Raw genomic sequence first — 24,056 nt, 5'->3', positions numbered from 1 at the left:
TGTCTGTTTTATATTTCTAAGAAATGTTTGTAGACCTTTATCATCTAGTTTTTAACCTTTAGTCTTCAATAAGTTGATGTGTCACCTTTTTTTCTAATTTAATTTATTAAAAGATTGAGTTTTTAAAATAATATAGAGCATTTAGGAATTCTAATTTTCTTATTAAAATGATTTTTATTCCCCATTATTAAAGCAAAGACAAGCTGAATTAGAAGCTGCTCGATTAGCAAAAGAGAAAGAAGAGGAGGAAGTTAGACAGCAAGCATTATTGGCAAAGAAGGAAAAAGATATCCAGAAGAAAGCCATTAAAAAGGAAAGGCAAAAACTTCGAAACTCATGCAAGGTATTTCAGACTTTGATTGCACAAACTAGGTAACAAATAAATCAAGTTGTTGATTAAACTTTAAAATATTTCTTTTCTTATAACATGGAAATGTAATTAAACTGCTGTATACATTTTATCTCAAAATGTGAATATTTTTTAAATTCACTTTTTTTCACACATGCCTATTTCAATATACAACTCTTATTTTTTTAAACATAACTGTCATGCCATTATCAAATCTAAAAAAAGATGTATTTAATATTCTGATACTCCGTCCACATTCCTATCTCTTTGATTATCTTAGCAATGTCCTTATTCAGGCAATCCTCCATATACCACAGTTGTTAGGTTCCTAAAATATGCCATGTTATGAGAATTTGTGTTACACGAAACAAAGAACTAGTACAAAAAAGGGGGTTAGGTTCCCAAAATTTTTTTAAAACACTATTTTTATAATTTAGAGAAATATCTTCATTAAAGCAATTTTCACCAAAAGTATAACATTAATATGTATTAAATAATGGTTTTTTCGTCATCCCTGCTAAGTACCATTAGCCGAGGGCATTTTCTTTTTGACAAGTTATCTTCATCCTCTGAACTTAATATTCCATGAACAAAATGGATTTAAAATTCTAATTTTAAAATTTGCAATCAAATCTGATACGACATCCACACTCGAATGAAAAATTTCAAATGAGATATCTTTTCCTCTTAAAAGCTTTTATTACATTTTGTGTGTTATTCAGGGATTTCCCTAATTTCAAATGAGATATCTTTTGCTCTTAAAGCTCTTATTATGTTCTGTGTTGTTCGGGGATTTCCCTAATTTCGAATGAGATATTTTTTGCTCTTCAAAGCTCTTATGAGGGCGGCCAGATGGCTCAGTTGGTTAGAGCGCAAGCTCTGAACAACAGGGCTGCCAGTTCGATCCCCACCTGGGCCAGTGAGCTGCACCCTCCACAACTAGATTGAAGACAATAAGCTGCCACTGAGCTTCTGGAGGGGTGGCCGGATGGCTCAGTTGGTTAGAGCACGAGCTCTCAACAACCAGGTTGCCGGTTCAATTTCCGCATGGGATGGTGGGCTGCGCCCCCTGCAACTGAAGATGGAAAACGGCAACTGGACTTGTACCTGAGCTGCGTCCTCCACAGCTAGATTTTAGGACAATGACTTGGAGCTGATGGACCCTGGAGAAACGCGCTGTTCCCCTACATTCCCCAATAAAATTTATTTTTTAAAAAAGCTCTTATTATACTCCATGTTGTTTGGGGGTTTCTTTAATTCTCAAACCAGTTAAGTGAAACTGTGTTCTAGGAAGCCGTGTTGTACGAGGGTTTCCCCCAATTCTCGAACCGTGTTAGAGCAAAATGGTGTTATGGAAGTGCCGTGTTATACGGGGGTTACCTGTAGTTGAGTTTTCAAATTAGGATCTAAATAAGATCATTACAAAGCTTCCGTTTTGTGTCTCCTAACTGTGTCTGTAACTGGCCCCCTATCATCACCATCTTTCTCCCATTCATTTGTTGGAGAAACCAGATCATGTGCTCTGATAATGGGCTGCAATTTGGTTTGGCTGGTTGCTTTCTTAACGGTGTAAAATTAATTCTTATCTTAGAAAAAGTTCTTTTAGGAGTTAAAACTTTGGTTGTTTTTAAGGATCTAAGAGCTTTTATTCTTATCTAAATAAAGGGGTAACATTTGGGTGAGTACTAATGGTTTGCGTTCAAATAGTTTTCAGTAAAAAATATTGACCAAAAAACCCAAAAGTTTTCAAGTGTAATTTTGTCCAAGAGATGTTTTTACATTTTAAACTGGTAGAATCAGAGACTAGTATTGTTCCTTACCAAATAGCACTGAATGAATAAATTAATGAAATTTCAAGCTATAGTAGAGATTGTTGTGTGCTGTACCATTGTAGTTAACTTCAGCAAGTACGTAAATGCACACTATATATAGAAAAACTATCTTTCATGTGACTGTCCAGAAGCTCTAGACACTAGTATATGTATTCTAATGTGTGCCATCCTACATCTTCAGTTAATAATATAATTGAGATTAACCTGCCTTCTCAGAGAGCTTTGAAAGAGGTTTTATAAATATGCAAGTGCAGATTTCTCTTCAGACTTTGGGTAAGCAAGAAGAAAATCTAAATAGGACAAAATGAGGAAAAAGGGGAGACACAGTGATAGCAGCAGCTGCTTAAAGAAGCGTGGGAAGTACTTTCCAATTTTTGTATATCCAGGTACATCACAATGTTCCATTCTAAGCGTAATCTTTGGTTAATAGAATTTTTCTAATACCTCGTGTTCCTTAACACATTATCATTTTCTTTAATTTCATATATAAAATTCCCATTAAGTTTAACACTTCGGCACACACTAGGTAGAACAACAGCCTAACAAAGGGATTTTGAGTCATCAATAGAATTTGATTCTTAACTGGTTCTCAGAGGAATTGTTCTGACTTCTGTAATATCCAAAGGTCTTTGGCACCATCACCTTTTGTGTTTTGCTCCCCTACCCTCTCGGTGACAGCTTTTTATTGCCAGCAGGTCAGGGAGAGTCCTGGGAGCCCTGGAGAGTGGTTGTTGGGGGTCAGAATACCATCTGTTCACCTCAAGAACCTCTTGAGAGTGTCACGCTTTGTAATTGTTTATGGATGTGTTTTTGAGTGTCAGCAGGCGCAAGATGAAAATGTTTGTGTTTGTGCTTCTAGACCTGGAATCACTTTTCTAACAATGAGGCAGAGCGGGTTAAAATGATGGAAGAAGTGGAAAAACTTTGTGATCGCCTTGAACTAGCAAGGTATAACTATAGAACTGCTATTGAAGTCTTCTCTTGGGCTTAGGATCAGGTTTCATCCCATTTTTCCCCTTAGTTTACAGTGCTTGAATGAAATACTCACATCATCTACAAAAGAAGTAGGAAAGGCTGCTCTGGAAAAACAGGTAACAGAACACATCGCTTCTCCCTGTATTTCGCACTCAATTCCCCACTTAATATACAAGCTACTGCAAGGGCAAAGAGTGTCTCATTTCTCTTTGGGCCCCCACTCTGCTTTGCTTAAATTAAGTACTATTGTTGATTTAAATTGGATTTAGTGTGTATTGTTGTTACCATGTATAATGTTTGATTTCTGGTATACTAGCATATTAATCATAGTGGTTTTTTTTTAATCATTCTTAGAAAAAATAATTGTTTTGACTATACTTTGAGCATTTTTGTAGGATAATAACATTTAGCACCAAAAGAGATCTTTGTTCTGTCTAGTCTACACCTTTTATTTTACAGATGAGAAAACAGGCCCAGAAATTCAATTCAGGACAAGAAGTATTAGTACCTATTATGTATATATAGTGCTATGCCTGGGTGGTTTGGAGAAATGTTTAATGCTATTGCTGCCACAAAGGAGTTTAGGAACAATTATGCTGAAGAAAAAAGGCCTAAGGACCGAAAAATGGAGGTCCCACAGTAAATGCTGTCGGTTAGACAGGAAGTGCCAGTTCCAGGGTGGAGCGCTCAGGGAAGGGTTTGAGCCAGCCCGAAAGCATGCACAGTGAAAATGAAAGTCGGGGACAGCATGAACTACAAAGTACTAGTAGCAGTACACAGTTAGGGGGAGATGAAGTTAGGAGGAGCAGTGCCAAATGAAGCAGGTTTTTAATACTGTGGTGACTGGTTTCCATTACTGCAGATCTTTGAGTACCAAAAGGTTAACATTGTACCCTTAATGTGGCATTGGGAGGCAGGATGTATTAGTAGGTGTAAGAATCTGACTGCCAGGACTTGGGCTGTGAGAGTGAGGCTGAGACTCATTGGAATGGTTGGGACTTGGTTCTGAGGGGCTGACATGACTCCAGGATAGCAGCAGACAAGCAACCAAGACAAGTAAAAGTTCTCTTTTTACTTGTGCTTGTTTGAAGATAGACTGAAGTGACAATGTAAAGGGTAGAACTTCAAGGTAAGAGGCCACTTTGCTGTGCCGTTGCCTTCTTGTGAGAATAAATGAGTAGATGTGAGAGGTTTGAAATGGCCTTGTGGGGGAACAACCCAGTCCCTGGAGACTTGACAGGTAGTGTCCCAAGGCACATGGAAGTGCCATGATACAAAAACAGGGAGGTCAGGCTGAGTGGCTCTTGGTTCTTCAAGCAGAGAGATAGATGTGCAGCCCAGAAGCCAGAGGGAGGAAAAGCCAGAGTGAAAAGCTGATGCGGGTTTGGGGGTTGGCCTGGGAGGAGTGTAGGGTCACTGTCAGGATAATACTGAGTGGGAACCACACCCCCCAGCCAGAATGGAAGTGTGGAGTAATGAGATGCTTTAAGTCCTGACTCACCTATGATATTTGTGTAGATAGAAGAAGTAAATGAGCAAATTAGAAAAGAGAAAGAGGAAGCTGAGGCTCGTATGCGACAAGCATCTAAGAATGCAGAGAAATCAACTGGTGGCGGTGGAAATGGCAGTAAAAGTTGGTCAGAAGATGACCTGCAATTACTGATTAAAGCTGTGAACCTCTTCCCTGCTGGAACAAATTCAAGGTACTGGTTTTATTGAAACTTCTCTTCAATACAAACTGGAGCCTAGGGATAATACAGACAAGCATCCAAATAACAGCACTGGTTAGAGCAGAAACTTCCTGAGATACGCTGCAGTCTAGACAGACCGCCTTCCACTAAATTCTGTGCCACAGTGGGAAGTGTAAAAAGCAGAAGACATTTTGAACCTACTAATCTTACCAACTTATTACACCAATACACATACATAAGAGTATATACATACGTGTACACACAGCAGGATGCTTCATCAATTTCTCAGGAAATGAAAGATCAGGAGACATAAGCCTTGACTGTTATGTTGGCTTATTCCACCATGGTTTGTACTATGGACTGATTAAGTTTGCCGTCTTAATCCTTCGTTGTTGCTTCCCACCTGAAACCCGAGCCTGTTGCAAAGTTTTGAGTTTAGAACTCAAGCCTTAAGAGATCCAGCATCCCTCGTTCTTTAGATGAGGAAACTAAAGCTGTTTTCAGAATCGTTTACCTCAAGTGTGTGTCCAAACATTTCAATACACAAATGTGTGGTTTTATTTCTGTTCATTTGTACACAATCTATAAAGTTTTGTACAAACTTGAAACCAAGATATATACAGTTGATTTAAACATATGAAAAGCAAGTACTATAGTCCGGGCAGTAAAAACAATTAGACCACCAATTTAGAACTAATTATTTAGATGTTACAGCTCAGCCTTCTGCACTAAAAACGTAAGGGTCATTCTGGTTTTCTTCTTAATTATCGTTATCAATTGCTGTAGATGGGAAGTTATTGCTAATTACATGAACATACATTCTTCTTCTGGAGTCAAGAGAACCGCCAAAGATGTTATCGGCAAAGCAAAAAGTCTTCAAAAACTTGGTGAGTTAGTTTTGCCAAATCAGTTTCTCCGCTATCTTGAATACGTATTTTAAAATAATCTATGCAATTTCATGAAAGAATACATGAGATTTGTTATTTACATTTTTTCATTTCTCAGACCCTCATCAAAAAGATGACATAAACAAAAAAGCTTTTGATAAATTTAAAAAAGAACATGGAGTGGTGCCTCAAGCAGACAATGCAACACCTTCAGAACGATTTGAAGGTAATTACATTTTGTAAGTAGAAAATGCTCGCTGGCCACGTTTCTACGTTGCGTGAAAACATACGAGACTTAGGGTCTGTGTTCAGAATGATGGGGAAATACTGTTTAGCAGGCAGGAAGATGTAAAGCAAGCACTTTCAGGACACTCAGAGGTTTGCTTACCACCAAGAATCTTCCCTTTCAGATGCGAGTAGGGGAGGGGTCCTGTTTGTTTTGTTTCCCAGACTTTACAAATCAGTGCTAAAGGATATTGGGACAACTGAAATTTGAATAAGGTCTGTAGACTACAGACCTTGATAGTAGTACTTTATCAAGGTTAATATCCTGATTTTGAAAAACACAGTATAATTATGTAAGAACATGTCCTTGTTTTTTAAGGAATAACTATTTCAAAATAAAAAGTTAAAAACTGCTGAGATTATCTTTGGGTGTTCTAGCTAATTTGATTGTTCTAGACCAGTGGGTTTCAAACTGTACATCATGACCCAGACCGCCCAGGGTTCCTTCATAACTGACTCATGAAGTGTATTTAATGGCTCATGAATAGAAAATATCAGAGAGCATTATAAGTATTATTTGTGAAACTTTTGTTCGTGTGTGTGTGTGTATGTGTGTGTGTGTTTTGGGATGTGACTTTTTTTTGAGTTGGTAACAAAGTTTGAAAAAGTTCTTTCACTTCGTTCATTTGTGTACCACCAATGTTTTCTCACTTAAACTAAGCCAATCTTGGATACACTTTCCAAAGCAGTTCCAAATGTTTTGGGATTAACTAATAGCCTTGACTCTTCTCACAAGATAACCTGTCCGTGTTCTTAACAGCCCCGTTTTCCTGTATTCTTAAGTCTGGTTTATTATCCCAAAATTCCAGTTTGAATACTACAAGAGATTTATGATGTCCTATAAAGAGGAAAAAAATCATTCTTTTGTAAAAATCAGTGGTGACTTTCTGTCGAGGCTGGGCATTATTTTGGCTCTTTCAAGAAAGAAGTAACAAAGTAGAAGTTGTAGAACACCTGGAGGGCAGTTGTTAAAGGGTTTATTTCCTCCCATAGGTCCTGCACAAAATATCATACAGCATTCAGGTGTGAGTGCACCATTCTGAGCCCTTTCTTATCGGGCTTATTTCCATGTTGGAGGGAGACACTGATGGTTGTGCAGTGACTGGCAGTGAGGGTATCTGGACATGATGCCTTTACGTCTTTGATGGGTTTAACGGACAAGCCCCCCTCAGCTGCACCAGTAAACAGCAAGGTGGCACCATTTTTTGAACAGTGATTTTTCATAGGAATTTTACAGCATTACATGTTCCATTTATTTCGGTGTTGTGAAGTAACTGGAGAACAGCAGAAAATAATTACATGTCATTTCCATCTTTTTTCCAAGAGAGGAAATTAAATCAATGGTGTTAAATGTAGGCTTCAGACCAATGAAAGGAAATTCCACTAACAACTTCCTGTAATTATAAACTGACTTCAAAAAAGCTGCTAATCAGCCTTCAGATACAAGTTCTCTGCCTATTGAATAGGTGTGTGGTGGTGTTTAACTCGTCACTCTGTGTGTGTGTGTGTGTGACTTTGGTTTCTAGGCTTCCCCTGGTAGGACAATTTCAAGCAGTAAGCAGACTGCTGGTAGAAGAGGTGCTCCTGCATTTTCACCACGTGCTCTGAATAAAACTGCCAGCAGTCCATTAACGCAGAATAACAGTTCAGCTTTTGAACCATTTAACATTTACCTACAGAAGTGGGATGTCTAATATTTATGTCCTTTGGAAGAAATATATTTGTTTCAGATATGTGTATTGGATGTGTTCTCAAACACAAAAGGTTTAGTTTAGTGGAGGTGCTTAACATTGGCTCCGCTAGTTTTTAGCATATGAGGTAAAAATGCCACACTAGAACACAGAATCTAAGCTCACCTTGCCTCAGCAGCACTGAAACCTTGGACGCTTGGCTTAATTTTGCAAGACATGTTTCCTCTGTTGTAAAATGAGAATTGTTTCCAGGACCTCACCCAGCTAAAAGTTTGTTAACTATGAGGTAGCTCTTTTCACTATCCTATAAGGAACTAGATTTATCAGAAATCTTAAATGACCTGTGATTGTGTTTTGGAACCCAGCAGCCCAACTGGATAATTTAAACCTGACTGAAAAAGCAAAACCGGTGAGTTTCATGTTAGGTTGTAAGAGACCAGCAATATAAGGCAGGTGTTTCCTACGGTGCTTTAAAAAAGCCTTTGAGATATTTTTCAGGGATGTAAGCTATCTGAAGTTTTTTCTCCCTCTCATTAATACTTAGAAGTTTATATATGTGTCTCATCTCTAAAAGTTTATTCAGAATTACACATCACAGATTTGAATGGGAATGTACCCGTGCACCAAAAGACTCATTGGCAAAGTATTCCAAGACATTTTCTATCAATTAGGATTTTCAAATACAAATTTTTCTTACAGGGCCATGTACAGATTTCACCCCTTGGACGACAGAAGAACAGAAGCTTTTGGAACAAGCTTTGAAAACGTACCCAGCTAATACACCTGAAAGATGGGAAAAAATAGCAGAAGCAGTGCCTGGCAGGACAAAGAAGGACTGCATGAAACGATATAAGGTTGTAGAATTTGTCGAGTTTAATGGATTATTTCAAAACCACAGTAGTCGGGGCCACAGCAGTCATTAGAAAGAAATAACCAATCTTAGAAACTTTCTAGCTCTGGCAGTTGGTAAAATCAACCTGTTCAGTAGTGTCGTTATTTGTAGATTTATCCAATTTGAATGTTTTACATATTTACAACAAACACTAGAAATGTCTGCCAATTCTGACAACTACTTAGTTTAAATTATACTTTTCTCCCTTCTAGGAACTTGTTGAGATGGTAAAAGCAAAGAAAGCTGCTCAAGAGCAAGTACTGAATGCAAGCAGAGCCAGGAAATGACTTATGACAATCTTCGTTGTGTGTACATTTTTATAATAAAACTGAAAATACTATACAAATTTTTATTCTTAAAATTATACTTATGGTGACAATTTGAAAGTATGCTGTTCCAACATCATTTCTCAGAGATCTACCATTCCTTGTGGTGGTCTTATCCCTTGAGAGTTTGACAAAAGTATTTCAAATTTCCAAGTGTGTAAGTTCATTTTTATTTTCTTCAGAAATCGACAGCTTAAAACTTGCCAGTCTCTGTTAATTTTATAAATACTTATGTTCAAAATATTTTGATCAGGCGCATTTTAATCACGAAGCCAGCACATGCTACGGCGAATCTGGTTAAAATCTGGTAGTTGCTCAATGGGACCTAAGGATTAAAGACAGTTACAAGTGACTGGAAGGAAAGTACTTAGCCAACTTTCTGTGCAGGAAAAAGGAGCCGGGCTTACCAACAGCAGCAATAGCCGGACTCTTATCATATATATATTTGGTACACACTTCTCGAACTGTCTCAGCATTTACAGCCTGAAATAGAGAAGCGTTTTTTGTAGAAAAGACAAATTCTATACCTGGAAATTTTTTAGAGTTAAAGCGGGATTTATTTCAGCTTTTGTAACAAGAATCTTTTTACACAAGACCCAATAGTACGTAACAACTACTTACATCAATCCTTGCTTCCAGCTCAGGGATGGGAATTCTTCTATTATAGCACAACATTTGCCTACCAATATCTTCACAAATTGGAGTGGAACCTGTTTAAAGAGAAAGGAAAACTAAGTATTGGGATATATAGATCGACCACATGAAAATAGACCTTAGTCTTTATTCTTACCATCGAGTTGCAACAACATATTTGTTTTCAGAAGATTTTTGGCTCGTGCGACTTCACTTTCAGTGACAGTTGTACAGAGTCGTACCCTAAAAACCATTGGGGAAAAAACCGTATCAAATAGTTTTAAGTTAATGACCTCAAGAAAGATAGGTCATATTCTACATATTGCTCCACAATGTATAAGTGACTATGATTTCAACTTGTAAATACCTGAAGTTACCAGTGATCCGGATAGCTAAGCAAAAGCTAAACTATTACTGATTATTTTCCTGGTATAGTTAATTTCTGAAAAATGGTATGACTAGCAGAGGTTCACTACAATATAAAAATAGGCTGACCACATTATGATGCTACAATCGTTCTGAGACTTCACGAATCCCCATCTATCAGGATCTGATACGCTAGAGGATAGGTCTGTGGGTCATTGGTTGCTCAAAAAAAATCAGTTAACTAAAACCTAATAATTAAATTAATAATTACAACCCAGTCAGCTAGATTTAGAGATATGTAAGCCATTTAAGAATGGCAAAGGAAAGTTTTCCAAAAAGCTGTGGCCCCTTCTGCCTCGTCTCAAGGTACTAGACTATAAGACACTACACTTTTTTAGCAATGGCAACTTCAGATTCATTTTCATAACACTGCCTTTCCAAGCCAGATAACTTTAGAGAGAGAGACTTTCCAAACTTCCAGTTGGCATTTAAACATTTTAAGCTTTTAGGATCTCCTTTCTAAAGCAATCGTCTTAATATTTTTTCTGTAGTATGAATCAGTTCAGCTTCACATAAGACTTGGAAGAAACGTCTGTGATCTTTAAAAATATGTTGTTATTGCTCAGTCTTGTTCTTTTGCTTAAATGCTAATAACATCAAAAAATCATTAACAGTATAAAGAGAAAACTAGCCTAAAATGTAAATTCTAGGCAAGATTTAAATTATTTTCTCACCATTCTTTTTGAACAACATGTAGCATGTCTGCAATAGTGGCTGGTTCACAAACCATATAGATGCCCCATAATCCTGTGTCTGTGTAGGAAGTGTTGAAAGACTGGAAGCTATGGCAGAGGTTGCCATGACAGGCGAGCTGGGCCAGCTTGCTAGATAAATTCTGTAAGGAAAAAAAACTCCATGAGAACTGTAGGTATGCATGTCCAAATTACCAGAAAGAAAAATGTTATGTGGCAAATAGTGAATGCCGTAAGAGGCTAAGGTTCTCAGTTTTATCTATCAACGTCTCAGTAATAAAGTTAAAATTCAATGAGACTAAGAATTATACATTTCTTACCAGCCCAATGCATTTCCAGAGAAATTATTAATATAAATGCAATGAATCCCTGTAATTTAGTAGTTGCACCCACTTAGAAAATAATAACATTACTATTATTAACCCAGTCTGTAGAGCTCTTGGCTATGTATGCTTAAAGATTTGAAATTATAGTGCATGTGAAACCTAATATGAAATACATTTTGTTGAAATCTTTGAATACAAATATATACTTTGTATTTTGAAGTAATTTCAGAGTTACAGAAGTTACAAAAACAGTAAAAAAAATTCCCATTACCCAAATCCCCTGACAATTGTTACATCACTGCTTTATCACTCTCTTTAATGTATTTAACAACTGCTTTATCACTCTCTTTAATGTATTTTTTCAACTATTTGACAGTATGTTGCAGATGTGATGCGTTTTACTGCTAAATACTTTTTAGTGTGCACTTCTAAAAGACAAGGAAATTAACCTCAGTGTAATTACTAAAACTAGGATAGTAACATTGATATTAACATATTATTCTATCCTTATTCAAATTTTGCCAATTATGCCATTTACAAACTTTATGGCAAAAGAAAAAAATATATATGTCTGGCCTAAGATGCAATCGAGGAACAATTTATATTTTAAAAGTCAAAATTCATAGTACAGAGTTCTATCTTGTCATTATTATGGAAAACCACTTTTAAAATCACTTACCATTCCTCCTCCAAAAGAGCGATCCCAGTTGCCAATCAGTGTGTTTGCAACCATGAGACAGATTGTATCTGGATGTGCCCACCCAACAGCCTCAACAGCTATGGCAAGGTGTGCCAGAGGCATCTTGTCGTCCCTCACTCGAATCTAGTTAAGATAAAACAAAACTCTTGTTAAGATTACCACTACATAACATGCTTAACAGAAAGAAACAAACTCACCAGTCCCATTAATGGCAAAGTTAAAATGCTCCCCATGACTCTTGTTTTCTACTGTTTAGCCAGCACATGGTGGTGACCTGGTCAGAGGACTGCATTATTTCACTAGTAGAAACCAACCTTTTGTGTTCGTTGACCTGAATTTTTCTGTCTAAATTTAAGCTAATGTTCACACAATAGGCTTATTTTTGTACTGCCAATGCCACAGTTCTGTGCAACTGCCAACAGGCCTCTTTCCAGATACTACTTTGAGCATCGTTCCTGAGGCTCAAAGCTCTAATGACAAGCAGCAGATCCCCTGCAAGTGCTGGTTCTTAACAGCTACCCCCAAAAGGTACTGTGGGCAGAAGAACTTAGCTGACAGTACACTGGATATGAAAGTCAAAATTTAGGGTGTTTTTAAAATAAAAGATTACTTTTATACCTGACAATATATAAATGTGCATAGTGCCAAAGAAAAGCTCAAAAAGACCAAATTATAACATTGCCCTTAAAACCTTGCTTCCTGAGGAAAAATAGCTGGTTAAATAACATGGAATAGGAAGGAATATAAGCAAATGAGTCCAGCCTCTTCCCTTTGTCTGTTTCAGTTTAAGCCTTTGGTTTCTTCCATTTTGCTCGTTAGAAATATGTGCATTTTGTACACTCATTCATAAATATAACACAAGCAACTCAAAGGGTTAGGGAGGCTCAGGAGTCTTGCCTACCTCACTTCCTGTGAATTTGCAGGGAGGCAGAGCTGGCATTTCTCCTTTGTGTGTGGACAAAGAGTCGCCAAAATGAAACTTGGCTAACTCAAGCAGTTCATCATGGGAAACTCCTAAATAAAGGAAAATATTTCATGTATCTAGTAGCAGTACAATCTGAAGCAGACAACTGCCAGTACTTCGGTTTACAGTAAGCTCAAGGTGGTGTAATGTGATACAGGTTCCACACGAACTACTCGCATGTTGAAGAGTAATAAGCTCATTCAGCACTTTCCCCCGGTGGTGGTACAAGGCTTGGGGCTGCATGGCTTTCTCATTCTGTCCAGCAATCAACAGTTTCCATCAACATACCAGTGGATTCACAGCCAAGGATAATAAGAGCTTGAAAATACCACATTCCATACAAAAATCATGTTAAAATACAAAGTCATTAAAAGTCCTCAAAGGCAAATTAGGAAAAAAAAGTCATTTTTCAACAAGTTTTTAAAGTAGAAAAGAATATAAATATGAGCTCTAACACCTAAAGAAAGCTGGATATGCAGATATGCTTCATTCTCTGAAATCTGCTATCAATTCAAGAACAGAATAATTTCATCTTGGGGCCGGCCTGGTGGCTCAGGCGGTTAGAGCTCCATGCTCCTAACTCAGAAGGCTGCCGGTTCGATTCCCACATGGGCTAGTGGGCTCTCAACCACAAGGTTGCCAATTCGATTCCGATTCCTCGAGTCCCACAAGGGATGGTGGGCTCTGCCCCCTGCAACTAAGATTGAACACGGCAACTTGAGCTGAGCTGCCGCTGAGCTCCCGGATGGCTCAGTTGGTTGGAGCGCATCCTCTCAACCACAAGGTTGCCAGTTCGATTCCGATTCCTCGACTCCCGCAAGGGATGGTGGGCTGCGTCCCCTGCAACTAGCAATAGGCAACTGGACCTGGAGCTGAGCTGCGCCCTCCACAACTAAGATTGAAAGGACAACAACTTGACTTGGAAAAAAGGCCTGGAAGTACACACTGTTCCCCAATAAAGTCCTGTACCCCTTCCCCAATAAAAACATCTTTAAAAAAAAAAAAAAGGAATAATTTCATCTAAATTTCTGAATATAAGTCCACAGCTATCCAAACACACACTACCTGCCATCCGAAACTTGAGAATTACTTAAGATTCTGTATCCCTTACTATCCAAACTCAGGAACCAAACAGATTCAACCAACGAAGGATTCTTAAACACAAACATAAACTTAAAAAACAAATTTAGGCATGCGCAAGTGCTTTAAAAAATACTGCCATGAGACAATGAAACATTCAATTAGAATGTAAACGCACAATTTATACCCATGTTTTCCAAAACATCTGTGGTACAAAACAAGACAGCGTATGCTTGCACATTTTCAGAATCCCTGTGTGTCAGAGCCTCCTTGGGTATCAATCCAGAGGGTGATGAAACCAGGAAGACCCTGGTGGCACAAGGGTGACGAGCAGAGTAAAAAGGCCGAATGTGCACATTACCTGCACCTACAGCCCTGCTGGCCTCAGCTCCTGCTCCAACACCACCTCTACTTAACTCTCTACAACACAGGGGAGCCAATCATTTTTTTAATTAGTGAAGCTAGGTCTGACTTATTTCATTGATTTGTAAGATGCCACTGTTGTAAGGCATATCATCGTTTATGTATCAGTAAGACAAAATGCTAATTAATCTAGAACAGGCCATTAACTATAAGATATCCCAAATTTAGCAACGTCGAAATGAACTCGGGAGCCACAATAAAACCCTCTGTGTCCATATGCCACCAACAATGGCGGAGACATCCCAGATAGCTTGGTTGCTGAGGTCCCATCTAACCAACAGTCTTCCCGTTTCCCGAGAGAATTTCCGAGTGCACTGCGAGCCGTACAAAGGTAACAGGATTTAGCTGAGAGCCACAATGACTAACATGTTTAAGATATTTAACCCTCATTTTCACCTTCTCCATTATTCCCAAGTAATTAGCTCAGAAGTCTATCCAGAGCAACTAGAATTTTAATTTATTGTCATTTCTAAAGGGAGAAAAACTAACACAAAAGATTTACACTCCATCTATCTTCACTTTGCCAGAAAGAGAAAACAAAACTGGAAACCAATAAAATGTACTGTTTGCCTAAATTCAGACTGCCAGGAAGTCTAGCAGAATCTAATGTGAATTTTCTTTCCTTCACTGGCTTCACCATGTCCCCAGAGAAGCCCTGTCCTGATGCCCCTGCATGTCTGGGTTCCCATTAAACCTTCTCATGGCTCCCTATGCACTTCACCTGCTCAGTAATCAGATCTACTGAATGAACAAACAAATGAAAGAATGAACAACATAACATACTCATTCCATGCCTGATCAAAGATGAAGTTGGTTCTTAAGAAATAATTTACAAATCTCGAGATTCCCAAACTATAGAACACTAACTTCCAGGTGTCACTATCTCCCAGTTGACTCACGTACCCTTCTCTTACATTCCATTCTGAATGAATTCCATTCTGTGTATCTATCTGTGTATTACAGGCCCATATGTTTTTCTATTAAAAAAACTCTACTAAAGAGAAGACGGAGGGAAAGTCTGGTTCCCCTTACACAACATATTGAACAATTTGCTCTGTAAATACTCTTAGCACATCTCCCAACAGATCAAACTGATAAGGACATCACTAATAACTGTTCAAAACAGTTACAGAAATTTAAATCAACTCACCTCCAGCAGCAGCAAGGACTATCCTTGGCCCCTTATAATGTGTGGTTATATAATCCACTAAGTCCTTACGATTTATGGATCTGTAAATGGGGTAAGAAAAGCAACATGACAAGAAAGCTAAAAAGCACAGATCTTCACTTAATATGCCTGAAATTAGGTACTTAAAGGTATGCTAAGTTAAATGCAGTCAGAAAAGGGGTATTGGCAGGAAGTATCAACGAATTCAACTTTTTTATATCAAGAAAAAAGATACCATCATTTGTTTATTCCAGGAGCAGTAAGGTGCCCACACACCTGGGAGTTAGGTGGGGCTAAAGTGAAGCTAACTATAATAGTTTCATTCAGATTATGGGGGTGGTGAATTACTTTTTGAAACACACTTTTTGAATGTTTGTGAATGTTAATTTTCACAACTCAAATTTTTCTCAAAAAAAAAAAAAAAAAGAATCTGAGAATTACACCTACTTGATATTTTCAGTTGGTCCCAAAATTGTCCGTCCAAGTGCAGTATTTTGATAAGCTGTGGCATGAAGATAATCAAAAACAACTTCTTGTAAATTGGTTTCAACTTCCTGCATCTCTCTAAGGATTACTCCTCGTTCACGTTCAATCTCTGCTTCTCCCAATGTGCTGTTTTGTATTATATCAGCAAGAATTTCTACAGCTAATTCAAAAGAAAACGTAAGAAACACTAAGAATCTTAATTTTCATTATTAAAATCTAGTAAGCTAGCATCGGAAACCACGATACTGACCATCACTCAATACTGATTAAATGATTAAACTGGGAAAAAACAAATGTTTCCATATATTCGATGTACCTAAAGGGACAATATTAAAATTATAAAATACAAGCCCTGTGATATAGAAGAGCTTGGAAAAATTCCTAAATCTGCCAGGTCTCACAACACTTAATGACTCTACCTACAACCACTTCAAAAATGTCACAGAAATCTGCATGTATAAATTGTATGAAAATTACAAAGTAGAAAATTATCCATATTCATCAGACTATCTAGGAATGCAGAGTCCATATCGCCCAACTATTTACTACCCAATTCCCACAGCAATGAGGCTGCTAAAATAGAAGCCAAGAATCATCCTCATCTAACATATGCCCCCAGTGAACAACTTCCAGAATTAGTGTCCTCAGCAATATCCTTCCCCACTTACCTTAATCCCCATGTCTATTCCCACCCATCTACTCAACTGTTGGCTAACTTCTTAGCATTACCAAAATCACTGATAAATGATCTAAAAGAGCTGGAGCAGTTAACCTCTGAAGAAAAGGACAGGCACCCCAAGAGATACATGTGACTATCAAAGGATTAAAAATGGCCCTTGGGAAAAACCGATGAAATCCACAAATATTTACATAAAAATGACCCTAATTTGCAAAAAGCCAAAATGAATTGAAGGATATCATGCTAACTAAGCAATTTTATCAGAAAAACTACATACCTCTCCAAAAAAGAAAAACCCAACCTATTCTTGAATTAGTACATAGTTGCAATCACAATCTAAATTGTAGTAAATACAAAACAAAGTTATAAGCTTTAGTTTCATTTTTAACTCCACTGTAAACTTTTGTTGTTTTAAGTTCACTCTAAGAGACCTTGTCTCAGATGCAATTATGTTCAAATACCGAGGAGCTCCTGTAATTAATTACCTCTGTAGACTGCCCAAAATGACAAAAAATATTGCTTGAATAAGCTGGGGCTGAGATCATGACCAAAGGGAAAAAATTATCTGTAAAACCAAATAAAATCCATCTGTCCAGACAAGGGAAACAGAGGCCAAGATGAGTGAAGAAGACCCCAAAGACAGATAGGAGGTCACGTAGTCCTGTGTGCAGACCCTCGTTTATACGGGACTGGTAGTCTAGTGTGGGCCTTGCCAAAGCGGCGAGCCCATAATTCCTAATATTCATGATTTAATCAAAATCTTATTTCTTTTTAGTGTATATTTATATATTATATGTTAGTACACTGGTACATGTATTTAATTGACAAATACACCTATATTGAGAATATATGATCAAGTCTCTTACTAATAAGGATTGATGATCATAAAAGTTTGGAAACCACTAGTCTATGAACATCTAATTATACAGGAGGCTTCACCCAACTGAGGGGACAAAAACAAGCAACCCCCCAAAGAGGGAGCTGCTTCAAGAGCACTTCCACTCTGACTTCCTTAAAGAGCCCCCCTGCTTTTCCACTCCCACTGGCAGGGGCTGTCCTTCCCAGCCAGAAGCCAGGAGGAGGGGAACAGAAAAAGTCTTCTAACTTCTCTCTTCCTTTCTTTAGTCCATTTTTGCTTGCCCTGCTGTTCTCTGTGTAAAACAAATAGAGGGACAGGTTAAAATGACAACCCTTTCAAGTAGCCTGGCCTGGCCCTTTGTTCTTAGTCCCTAACTAGTCTTGGGGCAAAAACTGTTTCTCAGGAAATCATCAAAAACCTTACCAATGATTTGTGAATTCAAATCAACACACCCTCCACTGTTGTTATTTTTATTGATTTTAATACAGAAGTTCGACTACCATGAAATTTTTATTTTATGAAAATTTCACTTCATCTGTAGGTGGTAGTTTTTGGTGTTATTGTGCTGTTATTTTGACAAAGCAACCTGGCACCATTAATCTGAGTGAGAAGATACAGTAAGCCACTTACTAAGCTATACAATCCTGGGCAAGTCAGAGTCTGGACCTCAATTTCCACAACTGCAAAGTGGAGACACCTCCTTCCTTCACTGATTTCAAATACGTGCTTACTATGCAGATCAAGTAAGATAATATATACACAAAATGTAATATATACAAAAGTACTTGTGTAACGTCTCATTCAAACATTATTAATGAAAGCCTATTAGGGATCCAAAATTCCAAAGTAATTAACTACAACTATACTAGGACCTCAAAGATTAATAATTTCACTGGTTAGTACTTAAAACTGCTAAATTTTTAAATTAATTGTACCACTGGGAAAATGTTTTGTGTAATAGCTTTCCTTTAAGAAATTAAAAACACTCCACAAACAACTACAACAAACTGCCATGCTGTCAGAATAATTATTTTATTTCTACAAAAATAAAATCTATTTTGTTATAAAAATAATTAATAATCTTGTAAGTGAACATCTGCTTATTTTGCATCTGATGGCCAAAAGTTTTTGTAGCAAACCAGTGATTAAAAAAAAAAAAAAATGCTCCTAGCCAGAGCAAGAAATAAAAGGCATCCAAATTATAAAGGAATAGTAAAACTGTCACTATTTAGAGATGATATATTTTATATAGAAAATCTTAAAAATTCCATTAAAAAACTGTTAGAACTAATAAATTCAGTAAAGTTGCAGGATACAAAATCAATACTCAAAAATCTGTTGCATTTCTATATGCAAATAACGAACTATTAGAAAGATAAATTAAGAAAACAATCCTATTTGCAGTTGCAGTAAACAGAATTAAATACCTAGGAATAAATTTAACTAAGAAAGTAAAAGACCTGTACACTGCAAACTGTAAGGCAATGACGAAAGAAAATTGAAGAAGACACAAATAAATGGAAAGATATTCTATGCTCATGGATTGGAAGAATATTGTTAAAATGCCCATGCTACCCAAAGCAATCTCAGATTCAATTCAATCCCAATCAAAATTTCAATAGCATTTTCACAGAAATAGAACAATTAATCCTAAAATTTGTATGGAACCACAAAAGACCTGATTAGCCAAAGCAATCTTGAGAAAGAGGAAAAAAGTTGAAGGCACCATGCTTCCTGATTTCAAACTATATTACAAAGCTATAGTAATTAACAGTTTGGTGTTGGCATAAAAACAGACACCACAGATCAATAGAACAGAACAGAGGGCCCAGAAATAAACCCACGCTTATATGGTCAATTAATCTAAGACAAAGGAGCCAGGAATATACAATGGAGAAAGGACAGTCTACCTCACACTACGCACAAAAAGCAACTCAACATGAATTGAAGACTTAAACCTAAGACCTGAAACCATAAAACTCCTAGAAGAAAACACAGGCAGTAAATAAGCTCCTTCACATAGGTCTTGGTGATGGTTTTTTTTGACTCTGACGCCAAAAGCAACAAAACCAAAAACAAGTGGGACTGCCTAAAACTAAAACACTTCTGCACAACAAAGGAAATCATCAACAAAACGCAACCCATTGAATCAGAGAAAATATTTGCAAATCATATCTAATAAGGAGTTAATATCCAAAATATATAAAGAAATCATACAACTCAATAGCAGAAAAACAATCTAATTAAAAACTGGACAGAAGATCTGAATATACATTTTTCCAAAGACAGACAGATGGCTAACAGGTACATGAAAAGGTGCTCAGCATCACTAACCATCAGGGAAATAGAAATCAAAATCACAATGAGAAATCACCTCACATCTGTTAGAATAACTATCAAAAACAAGAAATAATAAGTGTTGGTGAGACTATGAAGAGAATCCTCGTGCACTGTTGGTGGCAATGTAAATTGGGGCAGCCACTATGAAAAACAGTATGGAGGTTCTTCAAAATACTAAAAATAGAACTATCATATGACCCAGCAATTCCACTTCTGGGTATTTATCCAATGAAAACAAAAACACTAACTCAAAAAGATATATGCACCCCCATGTTCATTGCCACATTATTTACAATAGCCCAGATATGGAAACAACGTGTCAATTGATGAATGAATGAATGAATGGTGGCATGCATATTCAATGGAATATTATTCAGCCACAAAAAGAATGAAATCTTGCCATTTGCAACAACATGGATGGACCTACAGGGTATTATGCTAAGTGAAATGAGCCAGAGAGAAACAAATACCATGTAATCTCTCTTATATGTGCAACCCTCCCACCCTACCCCCAGAAAATAACCCAAGCTCATAGAGAGAGCAGACTGGTGGTTGTCAGAGATAGGGAGGGGGTGGGAGAAATGAGTGAACTATTTTGTTTTTGTTTTTAGTTTGAATAAAAAAACAAATTAATGGAAGTTAAGAAAGAAGAGCAATCCAGGATGAGGAACTAGGATGTGCAAATACAACAAAGAAGCAAGTTTTGTTCAAAAAACAAAGCCCAGAGGTCAGTAGATATAAAACCTATTCAGGTTCATAAAAATAAAAAATTCAGATAACAGGGTAAAGTGAGGGGGGAAAAAAACAGTAGGCAGTAACAAATAAATACAAACAAGTGTTTTACTACACAAGTATGGCTTTGGAGGAAGTATTATTTTTGAATAGAGCGCTAGGGTCTGATTTGCACAAGTCTTACAGCCTAAAAATATTTGATATCATTGTCATATTGGGAGAAACAAAATAAAAATGTGCCCCCTCATCCAGAATTTGGTTCACTTTATTTCACATTCTGGGGATCACCCTTTCATAACAGACATAATAAAAACAGTACTAAATTATTTCTTAACTCTTGTGAAAAGTATGTATCTGCAGTACAAATAACAATACCTCTTGGCAAATCTTTAGAGAACGCTTTGGCATAATACACAGTTTGCTCTCTGGAGGTGTAAGCATTGAGGTGAGCACCCATGTTTTCAATTTCAAGTTCCAGATCTAACTGGGATCTCTTTTTGGTGCCCTGAAATAAAAGAGGAAAAAAATTATGATACCTTCCTTTATCCCTCATCTGTTCTAAACACTTCAGACAAGAGTATGAGGACATAAGTCTTTGTCAGGTTCATGAAAAGACCAAATTTGGTAAATCAGGCTTCAGAAATCATGGTATACTTTCAGATGACCCCAATATCACAAGAGAAAATCCTTGTTTCAACCATGCAGAGCAATTATCAGTAATTATTTCAGATATTATTCTGACAAAAAAAGATTTGAAAAATAATAAAAATGAAACATGCTATATATTGAAGTAGTTCTCTTTGCCTTAGCATGAGGTTTTGTGCTTTTTAAAAAATGCCTTTTTATAAAATAGGTCTTATAACTTGCCTTGAAAGCCATATGCTCCAGAAAATGAGCGGTTCCATTATTCTTCTCATTTTCATAACGACTTCCAGCATCAATCCAGAGCCCAACCTTAATACAACCAAGGAACAAGTAAAGCATCATTTTCTTTCTTTTGGAGGAATGCCAGTGGGGGGAGGGGCAGGCTCCTTCCTTTTTCTGACAAATGCTTTCTAGTCTTAACACTAAAGTTTTCTTGATTTGAGTATATTGACAGCATATTCCTATGAACTATGAGATTTAAAAATTTTGGTCATCAGGCCCTGCTGGATGCTACGAATAATCTAATTACCAGCTTCACCGAGGACCCAGATTCTTAGTCCAACTTGTACTACAGCCATTAACAACTACAGTATAAAGAACATCAGAGGTTGTCAGAAAACCTAGGTTCAAATCCTGGCTGTGTCATGTATTAGCTGCGTAACTTTGGCCAGAACCATTTAACTTCTCTGAACTTGTTCCTCAACTGTAACATGGGTGTGATGATACCTAGTACTACAAAGAACTGCTTTAAAGATCAAATAAGACAATATATGTAAAAACAGCTGGCACAGAGTAGCCCAGGAAATGTACCTCTCCCATTACTATTGCCAGTACTAACAATAAATAACATAATTATAGGCTACAAGAATCAGATGCAGACATTTAAACATGGAACATGCATCCATGCATCCAGCGTCATTGGAAGATTCACAAGTGAAAGTCACCTGTCAAGGCAAAATAACTGCCACTATTTTTCCACCACCAGCCAAGTAAAAGCTTAGATGAAAACTAGCAATGTGGTCTCTTCTCATGAGGAGTCACTCAAACAGTGGTTGCCTGAATCACTCACTGTGCATGTTGACAGCCCAGAATCTTCAGAGGCCACCCTGAGTCCGTTCTCCAGACGAGTTACTCGTGTTTCAGGAACATTCAGAACAACTTGGGTAGCAGCTTGTGTACTTCTCAACCTGTTCCCTCCAAAATATGAGGACTGGGTGGGGGTGGAGGGAGGAAGCAAAACACATCATTATTCTGATAGTCAATGTGGATTAAAAAACCAAACCTTTCTCAAAGAGACTGTCTATAAAGTACTCTTTCCTCCCTAACTTCTGTTCCACTGGAATCCAGCCTTTGCCCCTCCTAAGAACCTTCCTTCCTTAACCAACCACTCTCCTAAAGAAACATGCCTACAAGCATGCCCTTCCCTTCGGGAAAAGGAGCAGTTATTATCATTGTTCAGAGAAAAACGACTTTTGTTTCAATACCTCTCCTAGAAATGTTCAATAGTCATTACGAGAGGAACAAACGGGGGAGGAGAGCCAAGAAAGCGAGAGAAAAATATTAAAATACCTATACATACAACACAGAAATGAGATTGAGATTTTCACTGCTTTAGAAAAGCAAAATGTTTGGGGAAAGATAGAAAAGGAGAAGATAGGGAAAAGGGTAGATGCTCAATATGTACTCTGGCTGACTCTATTTGGCTGACTTGTTTACTATGTACTATTTGCCTGTCCACAATATTTAAACTTTTCCTTTAAACATAAAAGTCCCACATACGCTGGAGAAAACTAGAGGCTCTCATGAGAAAAATGCGTATACAGACAAATTTGCTTTTACTATCCCTGTATTCCAGCAAGCCCAGCTGAGGATGAAGTTGTCTTAGGCAAAAACAGTAACCACTTCACTTTTTAATTTCTCCCAGTTTGCAACCACTGTGTTCTCAGTAATCCACCCGCCCTTTCTATAATGACCCTCAGTAACTGTGGGCAGAGGGGCCGGGAAGCAGGGTCATCCCACACGTCAGTGGCAGGTCACGCGCAGCAGGTGTCCAAAGCCAGCCCCGCGCCGGCGGGAGTTCAGCGTCCCAGGCCGCCGGGTGCCCCGCGGGTCCCGGGCGAGAAGACCCGGCCCGACCTGCCCGTGGGATGTGCGGGGCCGACGCCAGAGGCTGAGTCGGGTGCCCGTGACTCCAGTTCGCCGGGCGGGGACCAGTGGGACAGGCCCGGCCCGGTCAGGGCCGCACCCAGGCAAGTGGAAGGACGCTCACCCGTCCCGCAGCGCCTCGGACCAAGAACCTCTCCGTGAAGCCCCAGAGTCGCCGACGCGCTGCGGGCAGCAGCACAGCTCGGGCCGCCGCCGCCACCGCCATCTCTGCAGGGCACTGGGTGGAGGATGTGCTTCCGGGGTCGTGACCTGGTCCCAGAGGAGAAAACGGACACCACCTGGTGGCCATGATGGCAATGACACTCCTCCAAGCGCTTGTGGACCTGGGCATGGCTCTGAGTGGTCGACCCCAAATAATACGCATTAGAGAGACTGTAGAAGCCCCTGTATCATCAGTTACTTCGATCGCCTATGGCGTGCAAGGCACGAATCTGGAGGCGTCATCCCATTGGTGGCTGAAATTGATTGGAAAAACGGAATAGGATCCGCAACTGACGGTCCTTAAAGAAAGCATCTAATGGGATAGACATACGCAGTGAGGGGAGGGAAGGATGTGTCAATGTCAACCCCTTTCACTCTTCAACTCTTTACAGTCTGGCTCATTTCATTCTTTAGAAATGGCTCTTGGTGAGGCCACTAATTCCTGAATGATGGACACTTCACAAACCTTATCTTTTTTTTTTTTTTTTTTATTGGGGGGAAGGGGAACAGGACTTTATTGGGGAACAGTGTGTACTTCCAGGACTTTTTTTTTCCAAGTCAAGTTGTTGTCCTTTCAATCTTAGTTGTGGAGGGCGCAGCTCAGTTCC

At 38.3% G+C, this 24,056-nt stretch overlaps 2 protein-coding genes across 4 annotated transcripts in view; one reads left to right on the top strand and one right to left on the bottom strand.

Annotated features, from left to right (window-relative positions):
• Positions 1-8,981, top strand: part of DNAJC2 (DnaJ heat shock protein family (Hsp40) member C2) — a 29,528-nt gene extending 20,547 nt beyond the window's left edge. For all 3 annotated transcript variants that reach the window (XM_019744551.3, XM_019744550.3, XM_074340621.2), the window contains exons 10-17: positions 194-343; positions 3,041-3,129; positions 3,203-3,272; positions 4,675-4,859; positions 5,634-5,734; positions 5,853-5,960; positions 8,410-8,564; positions 8,815-8,981. In XM_019744551.3, the coding sequence (XP_019600110.2) occupies positions 194-343; positions 3,041-3,129; positions 3,203-3,272; positions 4,675-4,859; positions 5,634-5,734; positions 5,853-5,960; positions 8,410-8,564; positions 8,815-8,889 (933 nt within the window). In that variant the 3' untranslated portion in view covers positions 8,890-8,981. The remainder of the gene's footprint in view (positions 1-193; positions 344-3,040; positions 3,130-3,202; positions 3,273-4,674; positions 4,860-5,633; positions 5,735-5,852; positions 5,961-8,409; positions 8,565-8,814) is intronic.
• On the bottom strand, positions 8,561-23,616 carry PMPCB (peptidase, mitochondrial processing subunit beta). Its single transcript, XM_019744552.3, has 13 exons — positions 23,351-23,616; positions 22,151-22,291; positions 21,304-21,390; positions 20,812-20,941; positions 15,788-15,986; positions 15,323-15,402; positions 12,607-12,719; positions 11,685-11,828; positions 10,662-10,822; positions 9,719-9,804; positions 9,550-9,638; positions 9,336-9,411; positions 8,561-9,253 (listed from the first exon to the last, which is right to left on the bottom strand). The coding sequence occupies exons 1-13, from the start codon at positions 23,609-23,611 to the stop codon at positions 9,189-9,191; spliced, it is 1,632 nt and encodes a 543-aa protein (XP_019600111.3). The 5' UTR covers positions 23,612-23,616; the 3' UTR covers positions 8,561-9,188.
• Positions 23,617-24,056: the final 440 nt, after the last annotated feature.

This window comes from Rhinolophus sinicus, chromosome 4 (assembly GCF_057876585.1).
Source record: "Rhinolophus sinicus isolate RSI-liver-muscle chromosome 4, RSI-T2T, whole genome shotgun sequence".
In the NCBI taxonomy this organism is placed as follows: Eukaryota; Metazoa; Chordata; class Mammalia; order Chiroptera; family Rhinolophidae; genus Rhinolophus; species Rhinolophus sinicus.
The sequence above is the reverse complement of the archived record's forward strand: the minus strand, read 5'-3'. Positions and strand labels throughout refer to the sequence as shown.

Coding starts and splice junctions, on each gene's coding strand:
- PMPCB (XM_019744552.3), bottom strand. CDS start 23,611: ATGCGTATTATTTGGGGTCGACCACTCAGAGCCATGCCCAGGTCCACA. Junction 11,829..12,606: donor GCAAATTCACAGGAAGTGAG/GTAGGCAAGACT, acceptor TATCTTAACTAG/ATTCGAGTGAGGGACGACAA. Junction 9,639..9,718: donor TATGTTGTTGCAACTCGATG/GTAAGAATAAAG, acceptor CTCTTTAAACAG/GTTCCACTCCAATTTGTGAA.